Consider the following 23,604-nt stretch of genomic DNA (forward strand, 5'->3'; position numbering starts at 1 on the left):
CACCTTCAACTCATGCTTTACTTATTTCTGATTCCATCAATCCTCTCATTGTCCCATTTTCTCCTAACAAACACTATACTGCTATTAAACCTGGACTAAGGGAGTTACTACCTTAGATATTAACTTGTACAACCACTAAGTATTGGAACACCACAGCTTTCTGACCTTCCTGCTGACTTGAGTGTCGATGAAGACAATGTCGTCCAAAGTCAGGATCAGTTTGGCCAAGTTTGCTGATTTCTTATACTTCCTGCATTAAGAAACAGTTGTGTTTTTAAAAAATCATTATGGGAAAATCCAGAGTATCACCACAGTTTACGTACTGTTGTAGTTTTTTTCTGCATTACCTGATCCAAAAGAAGGAAGCTGCAATCACAGCACACAACAGCAGTAAGATGAAGAATAGGCTGACAGCATCCAAACCTGCGGAGGAACAAAACACAAGCAAATGCTGAAAACTAAAGCAGGGATTCTGATTGGTTCATCTATCTATCAATCTATCTATCTATATACCCAGGCTGTGTCCCACCAAGGTGGGGTAGCCTAGACAGGGCACACATTCTTACCTCCCTCCTTCTCTTACCCACACCCTCCTCCTTCAGTGTTTGCGTGTGTGTGTGACTGGTCTAAGGCCTGGTCTAAGCCACACCACATTGCACCAGGGTCAGCTGCACACTCCAGTGTGGGCACCTCCACAGCAGGGCCTCAGCCAAGGCTGGTTTCCCCTTTCCGCTTCATCCCAAGACCAGACCTCTACCACACCCCTCCATTCATCCATACACAAACTCTCTCCACCCATCCCTGTCCTGAGCAGCCTCTCTCCCCTGCACCACAGTCATCCCTCTTGCATTCAGCGCTCTCCTTACCCCCTCTCTCCATCCCATTCGCGGTCTTCCTCTCATTCTCACTCCACTCACATCAGATTCATATACCTTTTTCACCAATCGCTCCCTTTCCATTCTTTCAACATGCCCAAACCATCCCAGTGCCTTTTGCTCTGCTCTATAGGCCAACTCTCGCATCACATCAGTTCTCTCTCGGATAACTTCATTTCTTACACGATCCATACGCGTCACACCACACATACTCCTCAAACATCTCATCTCAACTACATTCAGCTTCCTCTTTTCCGCCGCTTTTAGACTCCATGTTTCAGCCCCATATAACGCTGCAGGCACCACCACACCCTCATACAATCTCCTTTTTGCATGCTTTTCCATTGACCTACATTCAAACACTCTCTTCATTCCCCCCCATATCTTTCGTACTTCATTCATTCTAAACTCTACCTCTCCCCCTATTCCACCATCCACACAGACACACGACCCCAAATACTGAAAACACTCTACCTCTTCAAACAACTCCCCATTTAATGCCACATTCAATCTACGTTCACCCTTTAACCTCGTACACCTCATCACCTTACTCTTTTCCACATTCACTCTCAACTTCCTTCTGTCGCACGCCCTTCCAAACTCCTCAACCAGACGTGCCACGTCTGATTGCTTCATATGATCTACAAATTCACCAAAGTTCAGATATTCAAACTCTGGAAACATTGCACCTTGAGGTGAAAATGTCAATACGTTCAGATTTTGATGTTCTGATGCTGCTGGGCCACCTCAAAACGTCTCCCAAAAATATGCTAATACCAGAGAACTGTGCCCAGGCTGACACTCAAACCACACCACAGGACCTCCTGCAGCATCTGTACATTAACACTGAAAATGGATGCAAAACAACACAATGTCCTCAGCAGATAAAGAAGGGTTCTGTTGAACTGAAAACATGTCCAAAAGGTTCATTATAAGACACCCCTAATGAACTTTTCAACCTGGGCAATACCAACAGTAAAAATCCTCCCAAAAAACATTCATAAACAAATGATTATTGTTTATTTATTAATATCTAAAAAGCTAAGCTGTTTTATTGCCTGCATCACTGTCTGTCTTTCAAATGCAGCTATATGTCAGTTACAAACACCAAAGAACCTACAGACAAACGTGAAATAATAGATATTTAATGGAAAGTAAAGACAAAAGATGGAAACGCAGAAAATAAGATGTATAATCCTTTTTAAAGACATCATTAGCATATACTAAACTTAAAACACGTAATTAACACAGTTTATTAGGGATTGCTCAATCGAAGCTGCGCTCCATTTTCACCTCCAATTTCACCTTGCAACCTGCGCTGTAAATTCTTCTGGTGCCGCCCGGAGCGGCAGCCTGTCACAGCAGCTCCCTCTCTGTCGTGTTTTTTTCGTGTGTTTTTGGACTATTCTTACTACTTCTTGCTTCTACTTTTGTACATATATACTTCTTCCATTTCTTTACGTCAGTAAAAGTACCCAACCATGGATGTGCAATTTGCAAGACTAGTTTTTTGGCTCTTTTTTCTCGCTGGACTGCTTCTATTGACATCGGGGGACCCGACAGCTGCGGCTCCATTGTTTACACACGTAAACAGCTGCTCGTGTACCACAACAGCGGGCTGCACTACTTGGACAGACCAGACATCCCCGCCGAGATCAGGAGGAAAAGAAGAACAGGATGCAGAGCAGGAGTTATGCGCCGAGAGAGGAGAAGTCGGTATAAACCATGCCTGCTGTCTGTTGTTATGGGAAACGTGAGATCTCTCCCTAACAAGCTGGAGGAGCTAACAGGGCTAACTCGACTACACAGAAAGTATCGGGAGAGCGGCATCTTGTGCTTCACAGAGACATGGCTGAATGATCTTTCCTCTGACGAACATGTCTCTGAACGGATTTCACCTTGTGAGAGCGGATCGGACAGCTAGAGAGAGCGGCAAGAGGAAAGGAGGTGGGTTAGCGATGTTTGTGAAGGACAAATGGTGCAACCCGAGACACATCAGTGTCAAAGAGAGACTCTGTACGCGGGATATTGAGCTGCTGGCTGTCGGACTTTGGCCATATTACCTGCTGCGTGAGTTCTCGCATGTTATGGCGATAACTGTGTATATCCCCCCATCTGCTAACGCAGAGGTGGCCTGTGCACTCTCAGCTGCAGACAGCACACCCCCACTCTTTTTTTCTCATATCCGGAGACTTTAATCATGCTTCACTGTCCTCCACTCTCCCAAATTTCACCCAGTATGTTACGTGCCACACCAGAAACAACAAGACACTGGACCTACTGTATGCAAATGTGAAGGATGCCTACAGCTGCTCCCACCTCCCGCCACTAGGTTGCTCAGATCACAACCTGGTTCACATTTTACCTGTCTATAAACCCGTGGTGAAACAACAACCTCCAACTACAAGATCTGTGAGAAGATGGACAGAAGAGGCCAGTGAGGAGCTGAGGGACTGGTTTGAGACCACAGACTGGGAGGTGCTGTGTGGACCGCATGAGGACATCGACAGTCCGACACACTGCATCACAGACTACATAAACTTCTGTGTGGAGAACGCTGTGCCCACCAGGACGGTGCGGGGCTTCCCCAACAATAAACCATGGGTGACCCCTGAGCTGAAGCCCTGATAAACCAAAAAAAGAGGGCTTTTAGGTCAGGAGACAAAGAAGAACTGAGGAGGGTGCTGAAGGAACTTAAAGTGAAGATTAAGGAAGGCAAGGAGAATTGCAGAGAAAAGGTGGAGAATCAACTACAACAGAAGAATGTGAAAGAGGTCTGGAGAGGCCTGAAAACCATCTCTGGACTCAATACAGACAATAGGTGCAATCAGGGTGATCAAGAGTGGGCTAACGAGCTCAATTCATTTTTTAATAGATTAGATCCAGGGCCCACTCCCTGGATGTGATGGGGATTGTGGAAAAGAGGTGAAGAGGCGAGTGCAGGCAGGTTGGAGCGGGTGGAGGAAAGTGTCAGGAGTGTTGTGTGACAGAAGAGTGCCAGCAAGACTCAAAGGAAAGGTGTACAAGACAGTGGTGAGACCAGCTCTGCTCTATGGGTTAGAGACGGTAGCAGTGAGACAGAGACAAGAGGCTGAGATGGAGGTAGCAGAGATGAAGATGTTGAGGTTCTCCTTAGGAGTGACCAGGTTAGACAGGATAAGGAACGAGTACATCAGAGGGACGGCTCATGTTGCCTGTGTTAGCGACAAAGTCAGAGAAGCCAGACTGAGATGGTTTGGACATGTTCAGAGGAGGGATAGTGGATATATTGGTAGAAGGATGTTGGAGATGGAGCTGCCTGGCCGGAGGGCAAGAGGACGGCCAAAGAGGAGATATATGGATGTCTTAACAGAGGACATGAAGTTGGCTAACGTTAGGGTAGAAGATGTTCATGATAGAGTGAGGTGGAAAAGGATGATTCGCTGTGGCGACCCCTGATGGGAAAAGCCGAAAGAGAAAGAAGATCCAGGGCCCACTCCCCCCACAACTACCCAGCCATCATCGGACCATTCGAAATCCCCAATATGCTGATCACAGCTGCCACCCCCCACCTACCTATCAACGTCTGTGCCACCAAACATCCCCAGGACAACGTTAACACTCCCCCCCAACCCCCTCCCCCAATCCCCTACTTCGCATTGAATAACTGCCAGCACCCACCCAACCCCCCCCCACACACACACACACCCAGCCTCAACATAACAAAGGATCAGGTGAGAAGAGAGCTTCAGAGGATTAAGACCAGGAAAGCCACAGGTCCAGATGGCATCTGCTCCAGACTGCTCAGGGACTGCGCTGACCAACTCTGCCTGGTTGTAGCATACATGTTCAACCTGAGCCTCGACATGAGGAGGGTCCCTGTGCTGTGGAAAACCTCCTGCGTGGTCCCAGTACCAAAGACCGCACAGCCAAGGGAGCCCAACAACTACAGACCTGTGGCTTTAACGTCTCACCTAATGAAGACCCTAGAGAGGCTGATCCTGAATCACCTCCAGCTCCTAGTGAGCCTAGTGCTTGACCCCCTGCAGTTTTGCATATCAACCGGGCATTGGAGCGGATGATGCTGTCATCTACTTGATGCACAGAACCCTGCTACACCTCGAGGAACATGGAAGTACTGTCAGAATCATGTTCTTCGACTTCTCCAGCGCCTTCAACACAATTCAACCATCACTGCTAAGGGGAAAGCTGGAAGGTGCTGGGGTTGACAACCAGCTGACCTCGTGGATTGTTGACTACCTCACCAACAGACCACAGTACGTGAGGCTCCAGGACTGTGTGTCTGCCCAGGTGGTCTGCAGCACGGGGGCTCCACAAGGGACCGTGCTCTCTCCTTTTTTCTTCACCCTTTACACATCAGACTTCTACCATGACTCAAACAGCTGCCATATCCAGAAGTTCTCCGATGACACAGCCATCGTTGGACGCGTGTCAGAGGGAAACGATCTGGAATATAAGAAGGTGATCAAGGACTTTGTGGACTGGTGTGAACTCAATCGTCTTCACATCAATGCCACCAAAACGAAAGAGATGGTGGTCGACTTCCGGAAAAAGGCTTCTCAGTCTCCCCCGTGGTCATTCAGGGACTGGACATAGAGAGGGTGGATGTGTACAAGTACCTGGGCGTTCACATCAACAATAAACTGGACTGGTCAGACGACACAAAGGTCCTGCACAAGAAGGGCCAGTGAAGGGCCTCCACCTCCTGAGGAGACTGAGGTCCTTTGGTGTGTGCAGGCCACTACTCAGGACCTTCTATGAGACTGTCGTTACATCAGCAACTTTCTATGCTGTGGTCTGCTGGTGTGGAGGAATCAATGAAAGGGACAAAAAGAAGCTGGACAAGCTGGGCAAAAGAGCTAGCACTGTCCTGGGCTGTCCCCTAGACTCCGTGGACTCTGTAGGTGAGAGGAGGATGCTGACCAAGCTGTCCAGCATCCGGAACAACCCCTCCCACCCCCTGTATGTGACGGTGAGGACCATGAGGAGCTCATTCAGCCGTAGACTGCTGAACCCCCAGTGCAAAAAATAGCATTACTGGAAGTCCTTCATCCCAACAGCAGTCAGACTGTACAACAACACGGCCTAGGACTGCTGAAACCGCTGCTGTTATTTATTCATTGCCTTATTTGATCCGTTATTTATGACCTGTACTTTTACTTCCACTTTGTATTATTTTTATTCTTACCCATTGCTACTTGTTTTTTCGTACTTTTCCGACTGCTATTTTTTTCTTGTTGTTGGCTGCTGTGACAACCCAATTTCCCCCCGGGGATCAATAAAGTCCTATCTTATCTTATCTTATCTTATCTTATCTTATCTTATCTTATCTTATCTTATCTTATAAATAATTTTTAGGATTAAAAATTATTTAAAGGCCTTTATCTAAATAGCTTTTATAGAACAGATCAGTGGACGCATGTTTATTTTATTATTAGTTCCTCATCATCCAGAGGATAGTTCACAGGAGAATCACCGTCTCATCTGCCTCCCTTGAGCGCTTGTCCCTGATGAGACGTGTTTCAATAAGGAACCAAAAACCACCATACCAACCCTAAACCTGCCCAAATTGTGTCCTACACCCGAAGCAATTTTAAAATCAAAACTGACCAAATGGGCAGGGAACCATCCAACCTCAACACTGGTGTTGTTAATGCAACTGACACACTGCATTATGGGATCAAAAGTTAATATGTTACCAGGGTTACATATCGCCGGAGCAGTAATACCAACAATATAAATGATCTCTGCTACCTCCAGCTCTGCTTCCTGTCTTCCTCAGAGTCTCTAGGCCCAACAACATGGCTGCTCTCACCACACTAATCTACACCTTTCCTTTTGTTCACCTGAAACTCTTCTATTGCACCTGACACATTTTCCCGCCCATTCCCACCTGCCTGCACCCTTCTTCACTTCTTTTCCACTCTCTCCATAACTCTGGACTGTTGACCCTAGTTCCTTCAAATCCTCCACCTTCTTTATATCTTCTTCTCCTCCATCTGTTCTCTGCTCTCACTGCAAATCACAATATCATCTGCAAACATCATAGTTCATGGTGGTTCTTATCTAACCTAATCTGTCAACCTGTCCATCACCATTGCAAACAGGAAGTGGCTCAGAGCTGATCCCCGATGTAATACCACCTCCACCTTGAACTCCTGTGTCACCCCTACAGCACACCTCACCACTGTCTTACAGCCCTCATGCATGTCATGCACTGCTCTAACATACTTCTCTGTCACTCCAGACTTCCTACAATACCACAGTCCCTCTCTGGAAACCGAAACTTTCTCCAGATTAACAGAGACAGCGTGTCTCTCTCTGTCCTATGTTCTTCTCTATCAACATCCTCAAAGCAAAGATTACATCTGTAATTCTCTTTCTTGGCATGAAACCATCCTGCTGCTCACAAATGTTTATACTGCTCTTCGTCTAGCTTCAGCTACTCTTTGCCATAACTTCCTTGTTTGGTTCATCAGCTTTATTCCTCTGTCGTTATCACAACTCTCCACATCTCCTTATTCTTAAAAAAGGGCACCATCCCACTTCTCCTCCATTCCTCAGACATCTTCTCACCACCTAAGATCAAGATGAACAACCCAGTAAAAACTCCACGGCCATCTCTCCTTGACACTTCCATAGCTCCACAGGTGTATCATTAGGACCAAGTCCCTTTTTACTCTTCATCCTCTTCAATGCCCCCCTTCACTTAACCCTTACTACCGTAATCCGATCCTCCAGAATACTTTTATCTATATCTGTTGATATAACATTTTTAAGACATGTTTGCACAAGCCTTGACACTCTCCATTCCATATTAAAAACTCTTGATGCTATTATCTTTACACTTATTTGAGACTTGAAGATTGAGACTTAAGCTTATTATGCAGATTACATTTCAGTGACTGACTCCCATCCTTGAAGCACCTCCACCACAGGCTTAACTAATGAAAGCTCTAGAATCTAACATGTCAGTGAACACACCTCAACTACAAGCTTAACTAATGAAAGCTCTAGAATCTAACATGTCAGTGAACACACCTCCACCACAGGCTTAACTAATGAAAGCTCTAGAATCTAACATGTCAGTGAACACACCTCAACTACAAGCTCAACTAATGAAAGCTCTAGAATCTAACATGTCAATTAACACACCTCCACTACAGGCTCAACTAATGAAAGCTCTAGAATCTAACATGTCAGTGAACACACCTCAACTACAGGCTCAACTAATGAAAGCTCTAGAATCTAACATGTCAGTGAACACACCTCCACTACAGGCCTCCTCTGGGCTAAACCAGCAAAAACTGGATTTGGATGGTTTTCCTCCAGGAAAGAAAAAGGAGCGCCCCAGGGGCCTCAGACCTCCCACCGTCCCATCCGTGTGTGTTGGAGCAAGCGAGTGAGTAGGCACAAGCCGATCACCTTCACTGTCCAGCACCACATACCTGGCCTGAAGGCCACGCCCACCTTTGCCCCCGTAGAGCACCTGAAAATAAGTACACAAAGATAAATCTAGCAGTTACATGAGATTTTTGCAAACAGGTCATTTGTTTGACAATGAAAATCTATTTTCTATTAGGTTACAGACAAACAGAATAAAGATTGAAGGCTTCAGAAGGAAAAAAAAACTTTCAGTGATGTGCTCTAGAAATTCAGTTTCTGTCTGATATACTCAGGAATCCATCCATCCATCCATTCATCCATCCACTCATCCATCCATCGAATTTGCCTTTCATTCATCATGAAATACAGTTACTGGCAGGCTATCATTTGGGATGTTTTTATCATTTAGGTATGTAGCACTCCAAATTGAATGAATGAACGAAATAATCTTTATTTATAAAGCATTTTGCAACTCCTTCAGGTGTACCAAAGGGCTTCACAATAACAGAAGAACATTTTAAATTAGGCAAACTAAGAATAAAATCAAAAACAGCATGAAATGATAAAAAGCAGTCAGTAATAAAATACATAATAGATAAACAAGAAAATCAGTAAAACTAAAACAAAGAAGAAAATAAAAAAGCCACCAATTATTGAGCATTAAAAGCCATTCTCATTTTTAGTTAATTCTTAAAGCTATGAAGGTCAGATATCGAGCCCATTTCTTCAGGAAAATTACTGCATTATCTCCAGAAGTGGAAAATCCAAAATTGAGATGATATTCTCTACCGGACTATAAAAAAAAGATATGAGGCACCCCAACTCTGTCAACGTTTATGTCTTTTTATGAGATGCTATCAGTTGTCTGCACAGACTTGACTGTCATAAAATGATACATGATACTTTTACACTCTAGACCTCCTCATCTCTACCAGTGTCAACAGTTGATGTTGCTTTGTCAGATGATTTTAGGTCTGTGGGACCTTCATTTGTGCAGAGACACAAATTGTAGCTGCTGATCCTATTCTTTACTCAGAAGATTAGATTTGAAAAAATACTTTGTGTTTTATCATGAAGGATCTGTTGTATTTATTTGGTTTTAATATGTCACAACCCTGGACACCATTGGTCAATTTAGGTTTGAAACGTTAGAAGCAGTCAGAAAGTGGCATGAATATATGAAGATTCAGTCCTAGTAGTGAGAAGAGCCCATCAAAAAGGAGAACTATTGTTGAAGGTTAACCAGACCAAGTCTAGCAAGCCCTGCACAGGTATTGGTGGTGTATTGGTAAGTGGCTCTTAGAGCTCGTTCACTTAGGGTTGACTTAGGGTTTTGTTACCACAACTCAATCCTGTGGTTAACCTCTTGATCCACATTTTACACTCAGTATCAGGGATTGGTTGGGTGTTTCAGAACCAAGAACAAAACGGTTATTGAGTGTGTCTCTCACTGCAGATCACTGCATCAAATGAGGAAAACAAATGTTGCACGATGGAGGAGCAAGTGACAATTTAGAGGTTTATTGAACATCCACGCCGAGGAAATGGATTTATTGAGTGAATTAAGAGATTGACTAAAGCCTTGTAGTTTACAAACAGGCTTTCTTGACCTAAAATGACCCCATCCTGGTTGCAGTGCACATGTAGTGATGGCTTTGTAACATACTCCATCATTTTGGTGTAGACAGTGGAAGAAATAGATAAAAAAAGGCAATGCAAAATAAAGTTAATTTCTTCTTAACATTTCATTCCTTTAGTCTTTCAGTAATACTACAGTAGGACTATTTTACAACAAGATTGCATAATTTTAAAAGAATATTTTTGTGGTAAGATTTATTTTTTGCTTTTACTGATGTGGTTCTGTTGAAAAAATTATAAACTTCATTTTTTTTATTAAAAAAAAAACTTTCTTTGAGAGTCTGACTTTTAAAAAAGATTTATGTTCAAGTGTTTTTACCTGATTGAAGCCTTGGAACTCAAAGCCTCCATCTGATTGAAAAAGCTGACTGCCAGTCACCCAATGCCCGCCGCCTGCCAGACGGCGCTCTTCCACAGCCTTAGCAACAAAGTAAACCATGTTGAAGATGGTCCCAAACACTGGAGACACCTGAGGATGCAGAAGACCCATGACAAAAAAAACAGTTGATGATTAAATGTACATGGTGACATCAAAGAGACTGCCAGTGCTATCTTTATCTGGCTCCAGCAAGGATTGCTTCCCCGATTACCATTCAGTGGGTGACAGGTCTGTACCTGTCACTAAAGGTGTTCACTATGTTCCCCTAAGCTCTCAGAGGAGCTTTTGTGAAGACATGTGAACACTTCAGCACACAAAGCTGTATGGGTTACCTCTGTAGCAGAGATTGCAGAGCGAATTTCTCTGCTCATCTGAGCCTGACGAAAGGCTTGGTAGAAGTTTTGATCAGACTCCATGGTCACGGTCAGGACGGCGCTGTAGGCATGGCGCAGCTGTGTGCTGTTGGTCAGCTGGTGGAAGGTCATGTCCTGCTTGAACAGAGGAGAGCAAAAGAGTCAGTCACTTTTGGGCACGACTTCGGAGAATTTGATGCATTTCAATGCATCAAAGATTTCATGAGCCCATTTTCTTTGATGATCGGACATTGTTGATGTCTTTGAGCAGCTCTGGCAGCTTTTCAATACATGGAGGGAAATACAATCATTTACAATATTCATCAAAGTGTTCATTAACAAAGTAATCAGTTACCTGATATGGCATAGCATACAGCAGAGCGTCATACGGAATAAACACATAACCATCAGAGATCATCCCCATATCCAGGGCGGTCAGGAGGAGCTCCCTCTGATGCTCTCCACCAATCAGGACAGAGCTCATGCACATGATGATCACTGGGGGGAAATTACAATATTAAATTCAAATTTATTTGTATAGCCCAAAATCCCAACAACAGTCGTCTCAATGGGCTTTCTACCGCTAATTGTAAAGTAAACATAAATCAAAAGGATCATGAATACATAGAATTCAACAGGAAAATAGATTCAAAGATTCAAAGATTTTTATTGTCAGTGTATTTCTACAGCGAAATTCCATTGGCACTCAGTCAAAAAAGAAAGTAAACATCAAGAATAAATAAAAGAAAACGGGAATATAGAAATCTGTAAAAAACGTTAGGAAGCTTTAAATAAAAAATGTCATGATAAATTAAACAGTTTTATTGCACATATAGTAGTGTGTTGTTCTGAGGGGTGTCTGTGATGGATAAGATTCAAGTCAGTGGGAGATGGAAGGCGGGGGGGTGATGGAGACTACAGCTCTGGGGAAGAAGCTGCGTCTCAGTCTGTTTGTCCTTGTTTTTACCTTTTGCCCGATTGCAGCGGCACAAACAGGGAATGTCCAGGGTGGCTACTGTCCGTGCTGATGGCCCGTGCTCTTCTCTGTAAACGCTCTTTATAGACAACGTCTAGGTCTGGGAGCTCAGCTCCCACAATCCTCTGCGCTGTCTTCACCACCCGGGAGAGGTTTCTCCTCTCCTCTGCTGTGCAGCTGCTGTACCACGCTGTACAGCCCTGGCAGAGGAGGCTCTCCACGGTGCTCCTGTAGAACTTCCTGAGAAGTCCCGGAGCCAGACCCGCCTTCCTCAGCTTCCTCAGGAAGGACATCCTCAGATGTCCTTCCTGAGCCCTTTTAACCCGTTTGGAGGTGTTCAGTGTCCATGTCAGGTTCTTGGAGATGTGCATGCCAAGAAACAAATTACATAAGTAATTTGTAGTTGAGTGTCCCTGGAACAGACGGATGACCTGTTCAGGTTGTACTCTGCCTTCACTCAACAGTTGCTGGGATAGGCTCCAACAACCCAATGACCCTGGAAGGGATTGAGCAAGTTTGGTAGACGCATGGAGGGATGGGTGAGTTTTCTAGCTGACAAAAAAGATTTCCCACACTTGAGGTTTTGTTGACTCTTTAGCTCCAGATGCTACTGACATGGCTTCATTTTTTTACAGTTAAACCTACTTCCTGTGTGCTCTTGAACTGTTTTTTCTGCTTTTCTGGGTACTCATTTATTCGCATTTGGTGTAGTTCCAGATTTAGCTCTTACCATTGACCTTATCAGCTGTTTTGACTTGATACAGTGCTTCCTGAGCCCCATCCTTGCTGTTGGTCTCCATGGAAACCACAGGACCAACTGGCAGTCCCATGGCACGAAGGGAGGAGGCCACCTCCTGTGCAGTGCTCTCCCAGAGGTCAGTGGGAGCTAAAATCAAAAGACAGTAAAGATTTAGTATGATCAGATGATGGCCCAGGTCTGTGTGAGTCTTTCATGAGAAAACATCCAGAGGAGCAGTAAAAAAGATTTTCAGACTGCATGTTTACAGCCTCACGTTGACATAATGAGAGCCGTCACAAACTGAGGTCATTATACTTGGTCCTAAAAACCTCAGAGGTGCTCTGTCTGCTCAGATAGTCTCCCTGGATGGTGTAAGTATAGCCCCCAATTCCACAGTTAGAAACCTTGGGGTTTTATTTGACCACGATTTATCATTTAAGGCTCATATATCTCAGGCGTGTAGAACTGCCTTTTTTCCCCTGTGGAATATTGCTAAGATCAGAAATCTACTTTCTAAGAGTGATGCTGAAAAACTCATCCATGCATTTGTTACGTCGAGGCTGGATTACTGTAACTCCTTGTTAGCAGCGTGTCCTAAGAGTTCCTTAAGAAGTCTCCAGCTTGTTCAGAACGCAGCTGCTAGATTGTTAGCTGGAACCAGCAGAAGAGATCACATCACTCCTGTGTTAGTTTCACTTCACTGGATCCCAGTTGATTCCAGAATCAAGTTCAAGATCCTCCTGTTAACCTATAAGGCCTTACATGGAATGGCCCCGTCCTATATTAAGGACCTCATAGTCCCTTACCATCCAATCAGAACACTTCACTCACTAAATGCAGGACTGCTTGTGGTTCCTAGAATTAGTCAAAGTACGGTTGGAGGTAGAGCGTTTAGCCACCAAGCCCCTGTCTTATGGAATAAACTCCCAGCTCATGGAAGAGAGGCCGACTCAGTTTCTACATTCAAAGCTAGACTGAAAACATTCCTCTGTGGACAGGATTATTGTCAGACTAGTTAGTATTCAGAGATTATTTAACGTAATGTTAATTTCCTTAAATTAAACTTGAGTTTAAAGTTGTTAGCTGCTAGAAGTTGAAGCTGGGGTAACTATGGTGCTCTGGGGTTCTGTCCTCTTTTCTCATCTACCTCTACCCTCCTTCTCTCCTCTATTCTTGATTATTATTCATCATTTAGTTCTCCATGCCTCTGTTTGGTGCTGTGATTCATGTACTGTCCCTCTCCCCTCCGGGGGAGTGGGAGTGCTTCCAGATTCCAGTTGGCTCATCCGTGCTCCTGTACCTGATCGTGTACCTCGTCTCTGGCTTGTCTCGGGTCCCCAGCCGTCCCCCAACTCTGTCTGGATGAAGCTCATCTCCTGGACTTTAAATATGTAGTTGTAGTGTTTGATAAGATAATTCTCTCTCAGAATTCTGGTCCATTGCCTGTCCGTCCTGGGGGAGGATCCCGATTTCATGTGGGCAACTCTGAGGTTTCTGCTTTTTTTCTGGAATCCCTTTTTTTAGGAGTTCTTCCGTACCAAGAAGGAGGGTCTAAGGGCAGGGATGTCCAGTTGAATTTAGTCTGTTTAGTTCATTTTAGTATTTTCCTATTGAATTCTATGTATTCATGATCCTTTCGATTTTATGTTTTACTTTTTCAATTACCGATACGAAGACCATCAAGACGACTGTTGTGATTTTGGGCTACACAGATAAAATTGAATTGGAATTTAATCAGGACTTTAAAGATGAAGTTAGAATAAGACTGTTCTTACTCTGCTGTAGCTCCTATCTTTCAGGAATTTAGCAGCTCTGTTTCATAAACAACACCACCTGCCTGTTAGGATTCAGCAACATTATAGTCCTCAAAAAAAAGCATCTGCAGATGACCTGAATTGCAGGTGTTGACATGAAATCCTCCAATGCTCATGGCTGTTGTCTCTGAGGGAAGCACAGGAACCTTTTTTGAACGGAATCCAGAGGCCATCACAGATGCAGACATAGCCTTAGGCATAAAAACTGGACAGCACCAGGCCTTGACAGACACACCTACTGTTAAGAAACTCACTTTCAGGAAAGAGGGCTAGTGACCATTAAGGACACAAAATGCAGAAACAAGAGGCACGTGGTTCCAAGACAAGGGGTATATTATTTAACAGAGAGCGCTGCCAAGCAGGGAACCCAAAATAAAACTCACTATAAGTAGTATCGCGAGAGCCGACGGGAGGAGTGTGGTGAGTTAACTTGGCGGCGCGTAAGTTGTGAACAAACATTTTTGTTTTATCTCATTACACCGCCATATTTAAATAATCCAATAAGTTAAAAAATAAAAATCTTAAAAAGTTTGTCAAGCATTTGTCAGCCTGGACGACCTGGAGGATCTGGAGGATCTGGAGAATTACATCGACGAGTGTTTCAATACCTGCCTCATGAGGAAATCCAACACCGCCACTCCGTCCACCAAACGAGGCCGCCCCGAAGACTCCCCGGGGTCTGCCTCCTCCCCAGGCAGCAACATGAGTGACATCCTGGATTCAATTGATAAAAAGCTCTCCAGCCTTGATTGCCGTTTAAATCTGCTGGAGATCCTCCATAAGGAATTCCAAGGTCTGCGAGAGTCTCTGGAGTTCAGCCAACAGCAGGTGCAGGAGCTCGCAGCGGAGAACCAGGCCCTCAGAGAGACCGCCAAGACTCTGGGCAATGACACCACCCGTCTCTCTGAGGAAAACCGATCCATCAAGGAAACCCTCCTGGATCTTCAGTCGAGGAGCATGAGGGACAATCTAGTGTTCGCAGAGATTCCAGAAGAGGCAGGGGAAGTCCCGGAGAACATTGTTAAGTCCTTCATAGAGGTCCACCTGAAGCTCCCCAAGGAAGAAGTCCAGAAGATCTCCTTCCACAGGGTTCACCGGCTCGGAGGGAAAAGGCCGGACAATCAGCGTCCCCGTCCTATTGTTGCTAAATTTGAACATTATAAACAAAAGATGCAGGTAAAGAGCAGAGGGCGAGAGCTGAAAGACACACATTACAGCGTGAATGATCAGTTTCCAGGCGAGATCCTCCGCCGGCGGAAAATCATCTTCCCGCTGAGGAGGAAGCACCTGTCTGCTGGAGCCCGTGCGGTGGTTGCCGTTGATAAACTTTTTGTGAATGGCAAGCTGTTCCGGGACCCAGAGGTAACACCCTGGCTGTGCTGAAGGCTTTCAGAGGCGCACTGACATCTGCGCTGCCCAGAAGAAACCCGCAAACTTATTTAATTGAATAGGAAATAATCGGATCATCAATAATCCACACCTCTCAGGAAAAGTGTTTTTTCTTTCTCTCACATTCATGTTTCTGTTGTTGTTTCGTTGTTTTTGTTTTTTGTTCTTTCTCTTTCCCTCTCTCTTTTCTCTTGTCCCCCCCCCTTCCCATGTCCTCATATGTGAATCAGGTAAAGTCAACGCAACCACGGTAAGTATTTATTTATGCACGCAACGGGCGCGCGCGCATACTAGCGCGCATACTAGCGCGCATAAGAGCATGCACACGCGATCCAGCACATACACGTTGATAAACTGCAAAAACCTCACTTAGGCTCACACAGGACACACGTAACATGCAGCTCACAGCCAAGACACGTTCACCCACAACGCACAGCGCTTGTCAGTGTAGCAGGTACGCACAGCGTGCACGCGCACACGGACGGGCACACGCACTATTTAGCCTTGCACTCTCCCGGTTAGAACAGCTATGAACAGTCTTAACATCGTTAGCTGGAATGTGCATGGACTTGGCTCTGGACCAAAGAGATTGAAAGTGTTAAATCACCTGGATGATCTTAAAGCAGATATAGCTCTGCTGCAGGAGACCCATTTATCTTTATCAGCTGGTCATCTCCTGTGCTGTTCCCAGTATCCAGTTATGTATTCTGCCAGTTTCAACTCCAAACAAAGAGGGGTTGCAGTTTTGATTAATAAAAACGTTACATTTACTCATAAGGATACAGTTACACACGCTCCCACAACAGCTTCTTCCCAACAGCAATCAGAATGCTGGCAGAGGACATCAGAAAGGGAAGACTGGACTGAATCATACGACATGCCATCCAGAGAAACAATAACTCCACATGTGCAAAGATTCTTCTAAACAGATTGGGACGCTGCAATATTCATATTTATTTTTTTATACCTTTACTTTTGTTGTCTACTTTTAACTTTTAACTTTATTCTATTTATTTTTCTAATTTTTTGTCCTTTCTTATTTACCCTGACATGAGATATGCCAAAGAAAAATTCCAATGTACTGCATGTGCAAACAGCAATAAAACCTTGAATCTGGGTCACTAAGGACCAGAAACCTCAATGGTTATCAATTGAACACAGTTCACTTCCTGGACTTAACATCCTGACCGGGATATGATCAGGAGGGAACCTAGTAACACTGAATCTTCTTTTGTTAGTTTATCTGAAATCCAGCTCCAGCAAAAATATGAGTATCTGTAATGATTAAAAACTAAATGGCGTATACTTATATAGCGCCTTTCTTCCTACAAGGACAAAGTGCTTTACAGTCACAGACCCATTCACCCAGTCACACACACATTCACTCACACATTCACACACTGGTGGCGGCTCCGCTGCCAAACACAGGCGCCCGCCTACCACCAGAGGCAAGGTGGGGGTTCAGTGTCTTGCCCAAGGACACTTCGACTCATGGGCGTGCAAGGCGGGAATCGAACCTGCAACCTTACGATCATGTCAAATACCAGTGGGGGCTTGAGATGACTGTGGGAAAATGTGTGCAAGAACTGTCATAAAGGAACTGGAAGTCAACTTTGGAAGTAGTTGGACTGGAAAACAAAAATTTTTAGAACCCTCCTTTTTTTTTTCCAGCAGCTAGGCTGGCAGATGAAAGCTGAGGGCCTTTTGTGTTGGACATATTGTATTTTAACAAGAGGGGTTATTAATCTTCAGACAAACCAAAGGCATGACTGAATAAACCCCTTTTGGAATTGAGGCCAAACTTTATTAATTTCAATCATCTCTGAAAATCTTTGGTGTTGGACCGGACGGAAAAGGAAAGAAGGGAAGAAGAGAGAGGGATGTTAGAGAGGGGGGGGGGGGGGGGTGGAAGGTGATAGTAGGAGGGGAGGAGATAAGACCATAAAGCACCATAGAGCAGACAGGTTTACTGGTTGTTTATCATTACGGTAAGGTTCGAATGTAGTACAAAAAGGGCGGGGCCTGTCCACACACACAATCAAATGTTATCAACACACCTGCTAGCTGCAAAAATGTACACAACATTTTTGCAGCAACATGTACACAAAACAGATAGTGTTTACACACGCCTACTTATGCCTTAAAACCAACTAGTGTGTACTCGCCAATTTTAACTGCACCCCCCTTAGTACACACACCCCTCCCCCTTCAATATATACATTCAAACATAAACACACACACATGCACACAAACACCCTCTCAAACACCCATACACGCACATACATTTTACAAGGAAGGTGGGACCTGGGTCCATCTGTCCCCTACCCCTTCCCTGGTGGGGGGTGCGGGCCCCTTGGCGATGGCGGCCGTGTCCCTTGGGTGCCGGCTCCCTGGGCCCGGCGGTGCTCTCTCCGCACGGTGGGGGGGTTCATATTACACCTGAGCCGGGGGTGTTCGTGTCCCTGGGGGGTGGGTCCTGGTCCTTGCCCCTGGGCGCTGGGCCCCGCCAAACTTCCAACATGGCCGAGCCTGGTCGGGCCATATTTATAACATCCCTTGTGGGCCACCCTTTTTTCCCCGGGGTTCCCCCCTCCTGGGCGGGGGCGGCGGGCCCCTGCCTTGCTCCTACCTGGACCAACCGTGGGCCGGGTGGGTGGCTGCCTGGAGTGCGGAGCGGGTCTCCCTTGGGGGGTCCTGGCTCGTACCTGGGGTCGGGGCGGGGGGATGCCCGGAACTCCTGGGTGGTGGTGGGGTGCTCGTCTGGGGCTGTGGGCGTCCCTCTCCGGTGGGGCCCTGCGTTGGGCTCTTCCGGCGCGGCGGGGGGCTGCTTTCCTGGCTGGGCTGGGGCGGCGCTCTCTTTCCCTCTGCGCCTCCCTGCTCTCTGGCTCTGGGGGCCTCGCGGCGGTCCGGCTGGCCCTGGCCTGGGTGGCGGTCTTGGTCGCCCGGGGGGCGGTTGTTCCCTGCCTGTTCCCGTGTGGCGTTGGGGGAATTCCGGCTGCCGCTGCTGCTGCGGCGGGGATATGGGTGTGGGGGTGGCTGGGCGCTCCTCCTCCTTCTTTTCACATTCCACCATCCATTTTAGAAGAACATAAACACTCACCTGAGCACAGGTGTTAGCTCACCTTTGCACTAATAGTTTGCATGATTGAATGAATGAAAGATTTCACACTAGTTGGTTTAAAGGCATAGGTATGCGTTCGTGAACACTATCTGTCTTGTGTGCATGTTGACATGTGGAAATTTTTGCGGCTAGCAGGTGTGTTGATAATATTTGAGTGTGTGTGAACAGGCCCCGCCCTTTTTGTACTACATTTGAACCGTACCGTAACGATAAACAACCAGTAAACCTGTCTGCTCTATGCTGCTTCATGGTCTTACCCCCCTTCCCCTCCTATTATCACCCTCCTACCCCCCCCTCTCTCTAACGTCCCTCTCTCTTCTTCCCCTCTTTCCTTTTCCGTCCGGTCCAACACCAAAGATTTTCAAACATGATTGAAATTAATAAATTTTGGCCTCAATTACAAAAGGGGTTTATTCAGACATACCTTTGGTTTGTCTGAAGATGAATAACCCCTCTTGTTAAAATAAAATATGTCCAACACAAGAGGCCCTCAGCTCTCATCTGTTTGCCTAGCTGTTGGACAGGACAAGTTTAAAAAAAAAAAAAAAAAAAAAAAAAAAAAAAAAACTAGTGTGAAATCTTTCATTCATTCAATCATGCAAACCATTAGTGCAAAGGTGAGCTAGCACCTGTGTTCAGGTGAGTGTTTATGTCTTTCTAAAATGGATGGAGGAATGTGTAAAGAGGGAAGGAGAGTGCCCAGCCACCCCCACACCAAGACCCCCGCCGCAGCAGCAGCGGCAGCCGGAATCCCCCCAACGCCACACGGGAGCAGGCAGGGAGCAACCGCCCCCCCGGGCGACCAAATCCGCCACCCAGGCCAGGGCCAGCAGGACCGCCATGACGTCCCCAGAGCCAGAGAGCAGGGAGGCACGGAGGGAAAGAGAGTGCCGCCCCAGCCCAACCAGGAGAGCAGCCCCCCGCCGCGCCGGGAGAGCCCAACGCAGGGCCCCACCGGAGAAGGGCGCCCACAGCCCCAGACGAGCACCCCATCACCACCCAGGAGTTCCGGGCACCCCCCCGCCCCAACCCCAGGTACGAGCCAGGACCCCCCAAGGGAGACCCGCTCCGCACTCCAGGCAGCCACTTGTACTAAGGTGTGTACTAAAGGGGGTGCAGTTAAAATTGGCGGGTAGGGCACTAAGGGGACATCTCCGCATTACTCACAGTATGTCCCCTCACCCTCCCAACCAAGGGGCCCTAAATGTCTAAGGTTTTAGAAACCTCCTTGAGATCAATGATGTTTAAAAATAGTACGTCAGACAGATGCTGGAGAAACTGTGGCCTGGTTGGTGACCACACGAGTCTTTGGGGATTGCCTAAAAATAAAGTATAAAATAAGATAATTCTGGGAGAATAATAAAAAGAGGAAAGATCCTCATGGATCCTCTGAGTAGTCACCCACCACATATCATGGTTATATAATGCATATTTTAGTCATGGGCACGCCTCTCCTCATACCAGCTGGTACGCCCAGGTAATCTTCCTCATGGGCCTCGCCTGTGTGTTTGTATTTATAGCAGGCACTGCCCTGCTGATCAGTGCCAGAAGATCTTTCCCTCCCTCACCACGATAGAGAGTGACACAAAGATACTTTGGTTTTCTCCAACTCCTCTCAATGCGGAAATATATTTGCTGTCCTTTTCTAGTGTGCCTGACACCCACTAGTGGACAAAGGAGTCATAGTCCAGACAGGACTGGTCTCTAATTCATAAATGTTATAACACTACCAATTCAGACTAGTTTGCTTTTCTGGGATCCATTCACTCATGCACCTGATAGTTTTATTGTTGGTTGCAAGAATGACCATCACCCTAAACAGATTTAAACCCAGCCCACCAACTATCACTCAATGAACACAAAAGTTAAGACTGGTCAACTTGATGGAGTATTTTGTCTTTTGTACTTGTTGGGACTAGCCCAATCTCAACACACATTTTTGTTTGCTGTTTGTTGTTGTTAATTGCCTGTAATTCGGCACCTTAAGGCAATAAAAACGTTTAAAAAGACAGAAAAATTATCCTTTTTGAGGTAGCAGGTTCATCAATGTGGTGTAAATATTTATGTTTATAGAATCTTCTGTTGCTGGAATTTGCTGCCTTCTTGTCCCTGATACTGTTCTGTTGCTGTTCAATTTCCAATCTTGGGGGGTCTGCTCTTCTGTTTTTACACTGAGGATGCACATTCCAAGGTTAGGCTGCAGGTATTCTGTTCATCTGACTTGTCATTTGTGTAGTTCTTGAGGCGGCTGGTTAAGTCAGGAAGCCTTTGCTTGGTGGTGCCCAGTGCTTCAAGTATGGGCACATGGCTGATTTTTTGGGAAGGGCACTTACTTTTTCACTACTGCTCTCTGGACCTCTGTCAGACTTACTTCTCTCCGAGCTGCCTTGGTTTTAATCTCTACTGTTGCTTCCATGGTGGGTATTAGTTATAGCCAAGCATGTCCAAGATCCCCACTGAAGTGTAAACCAATTGTAAGTGTTCATTTAATTAGCCTTTGTACTTGGTGTTGTGGTTGAATCTTAGCTGTTCCTGTTCTTTTCTGGACTGAGAGGACTGAGGTCTTTCCAGGTATCTTTAGTAGTCCCTCCTCCTGTCCTCCAGGTATCTGTTGTAGTCACTCCTCTTATCCTCCAGGTTACTGCCCCTGGTTACTGCCTCCAGGTTACTGCCCCCAGAGCTCCAATTACCACAGGCACCACTGTCACCTTCACTTTCAAAGCTTTCTCCAGTTCTTGTCTGAGTCCCTGCTATTTCTCCAGTTTCTCATGTTCCTTCTTCCTGATGTTCCCATCGCTTGGCACTGCCATATCCACCACAACGGCTTTCCTCTGTTCTTTATCCACCACTACAATGTCTGGTTGGTTCTCCATCACCATCCCATCAGTCTGGATCTGGAAGTCCCACAGGATCTTTGCCCTCTCATTCTTTACCACCTTCGGAAGTGTTTCCCATTTTGACCTTGGGGTTTCCAGTCCATATTCTGCACACATGTTCCTGTATATTATTCCAGGCACTTGATTGTGGCGCTCCATGTATGCTTTACCTGCCAGCATCTTACACCCTGCAGTTATGTGCTGGATTGTTTCAGGCGCCTCTTTACACAGCCTACACTTTGGGTCTTGTCTGATGTAGTAGAGCTGATCCTCTATGAGTTTTAAATTCGTTTTTGATAATGACTGATGTAAACGTACTTACCAGAAACAACAGCAACATGCGCCCAGCGAAAGAACCTGAGAACCGTGAACAGGACTTTGCTGGGTGGGGTGATTGGAGGAAGGTTTAGCCAAACTGGATCCAGACATCCTGGAGATGCAAGTCCTGCATCCCAATGCTGAGCCATTAGAGAAGCAGCATGACAGAGGGCTGGGTTAAATGGTCCAATGTAGGCATGGCCATATCCCTCCATCTCTCCTAGTTCAGTAAGAGCTGGAAAAAACAAAAAGGGTTCAAATGAAACTCAGAGACAAACAAAAACATTATCCTAAACTTTAAAGTTAGTCCTACTGTAAACAATCGTAATTCTGTTGTTTAGTTTGATATTATTCCTTGGTATAAACTGTAGAGACTATCATTTATTCAGAATGAATACATAGCATAAAACATTTTAGGAAGGATAAAATGGACTTTTTGCAAATTTTATCTGATGGGCTTTCTAAAAACTCATATAAACTTGTAAGACAATTGGTTTTCTGTGATATTCATGGGGAGGGATTGGAATTCTATTTAACCTTCATTTATCTGGACAAGGAAGCTCCATTGTCTTATAGGCCTTCAGCTGCACCAGTTCTGATAAACTAGAGCAGAAATGACTACCAAGCTATTTGATGATTTTTTCATTAACTGGTATGGAAAGTGTTTGCATTATTGTTGATAAAATAAACTGGTTCTATTGGATAAAGTCTGAGACGGAAGAATTTATTAATAATTTTCACAATTTTGTTAACATATTGTTTGTAAAAAACATATTAATAAAATATGTCATCTGCATAGAGATTAATTTTATGATGGTGTGGTAGGATCAATTGGCTCAGGTGTGGCTCGGAGAGTAATTACGGGCGGTGGCCTCTTGGGGCACTATAAAAAACCTTAGGCGGTCACTGGCAGGGTGTGCAGCATTTGGCCACTGGGACCGCCCACTTCCAATTGTATACATCCGGTTTGGCCTCACTGGTAAGGTAGCGGTGGTAGCCTGTTGACAGTGTGTCGTCGGCTTTCATGATTTTATACTGGTTTCAGCGCCGGATACTCGCGGCCAAAGGGTGAGCTCTTGCAGCTCTGCGGATAGCGCGGCTTAGTGCTTTTTGATTACCAGGTGCTGAACAGAAGGAGCCTTGGTAAGCTGGCATCGCTCAACAAGCCTTGCGTTTGCCTAAAGCTGATAATTTTAAGCGTTAATGTTTATGTTAATGTTTATTTTTTTCTCTGTTCTACCAGGGACTTTCTAACGCTCCCAAGAGTGGAACAGCTGCTGTTTTTTATACGCTGTTTTGTTATACGTGGCTTTTATACTGATTTTATCAGAACCTTTTATTGATCTTGCGTGGAAAGGGATCCGGTTTGGAATTCAAGGAGGGTTTGTCTGGAGTGCCCGCCGACGGAAATTCGCCAGGGAGGCGATCGGGACATTTTAGGGCCTGGACTCCCCTCATCTACCCCAAAGCAAAGATGAGCGGCACTCACGGCACGGTGCAGCATCCGAGTGAACGGCTGACCCCCGCCTGAGTAGCCAACTGGTGTTTTATTTTAATCTTGTATTTTTAGGGTTGGTTCTGGGTCACCGAACTGCTGGGACCCGTTGTTATTAGTTTGTTTTTAGACGAAGTATTTAATTGTTGTCCCCAACTTTTTATTGACCCTGTTTTGTTTTGTTACCAGCACTGAGGACCCAGACGTCAGTCTTGTGTGTAAGGTGGAGGCCTTCCCCGGTTTGG

At 45.6% G+C, this 23,604-nt stretch overlaps 1 protein-coding gene across 4 annotated transcripts in view; it reads right to left on the reverse strand.

The window, feature by feature from the left end:
* olgc3 (membrane guanylyl cyclase) overlaps nucleotides 1–23,604 on the reverse strand; it is a 138,411-nt gene that overhangs the window by 79,055 nt on the left and 35,752 nt on the right. For 2 of the 4 annotated variants that reach the window (NM_001137655.1, XM_078930220.1), the window contains 8 exon segments: nucleotides 166–250; nucleotides 348–423; nucleotides 8,145–8,364; nucleotides 10,219–10,368; nucleotides 10,611–10,766; nucleotides 10,987–11,129; nucleotides 12,338–12,493; nucleotides 21,869–22,099. In NM_001137655.1, the coding sequence (NP_001131127.1) occupies nucleotides 166–250; nucleotides 348–423; nucleotides 8,145–8,364; nucleotides 10,219–10,368; nucleotides 10,611–10,766; nucleotides 10,987–11,129; nucleotides 12,338–12,493; nucleotides 21,869–22,099 (1,217 nt within the window). 4 annotated transcript variants of the gene reach the window in all.

The sequence above is a fragment of the Oryzias latipes genome, chromosome 2 (assembly GCF_053564925.1).
Source record: "Oryzias latipes strain Hd-rR chromosome 2, Olatipes_Hd-rR_3.1".
Lineage (NCBI taxonomy): Eukaryota > Metazoa > Chordata > Actinopteri > Beloniformes > Adrianichthyidae > Oryzias > Oryzias latipes.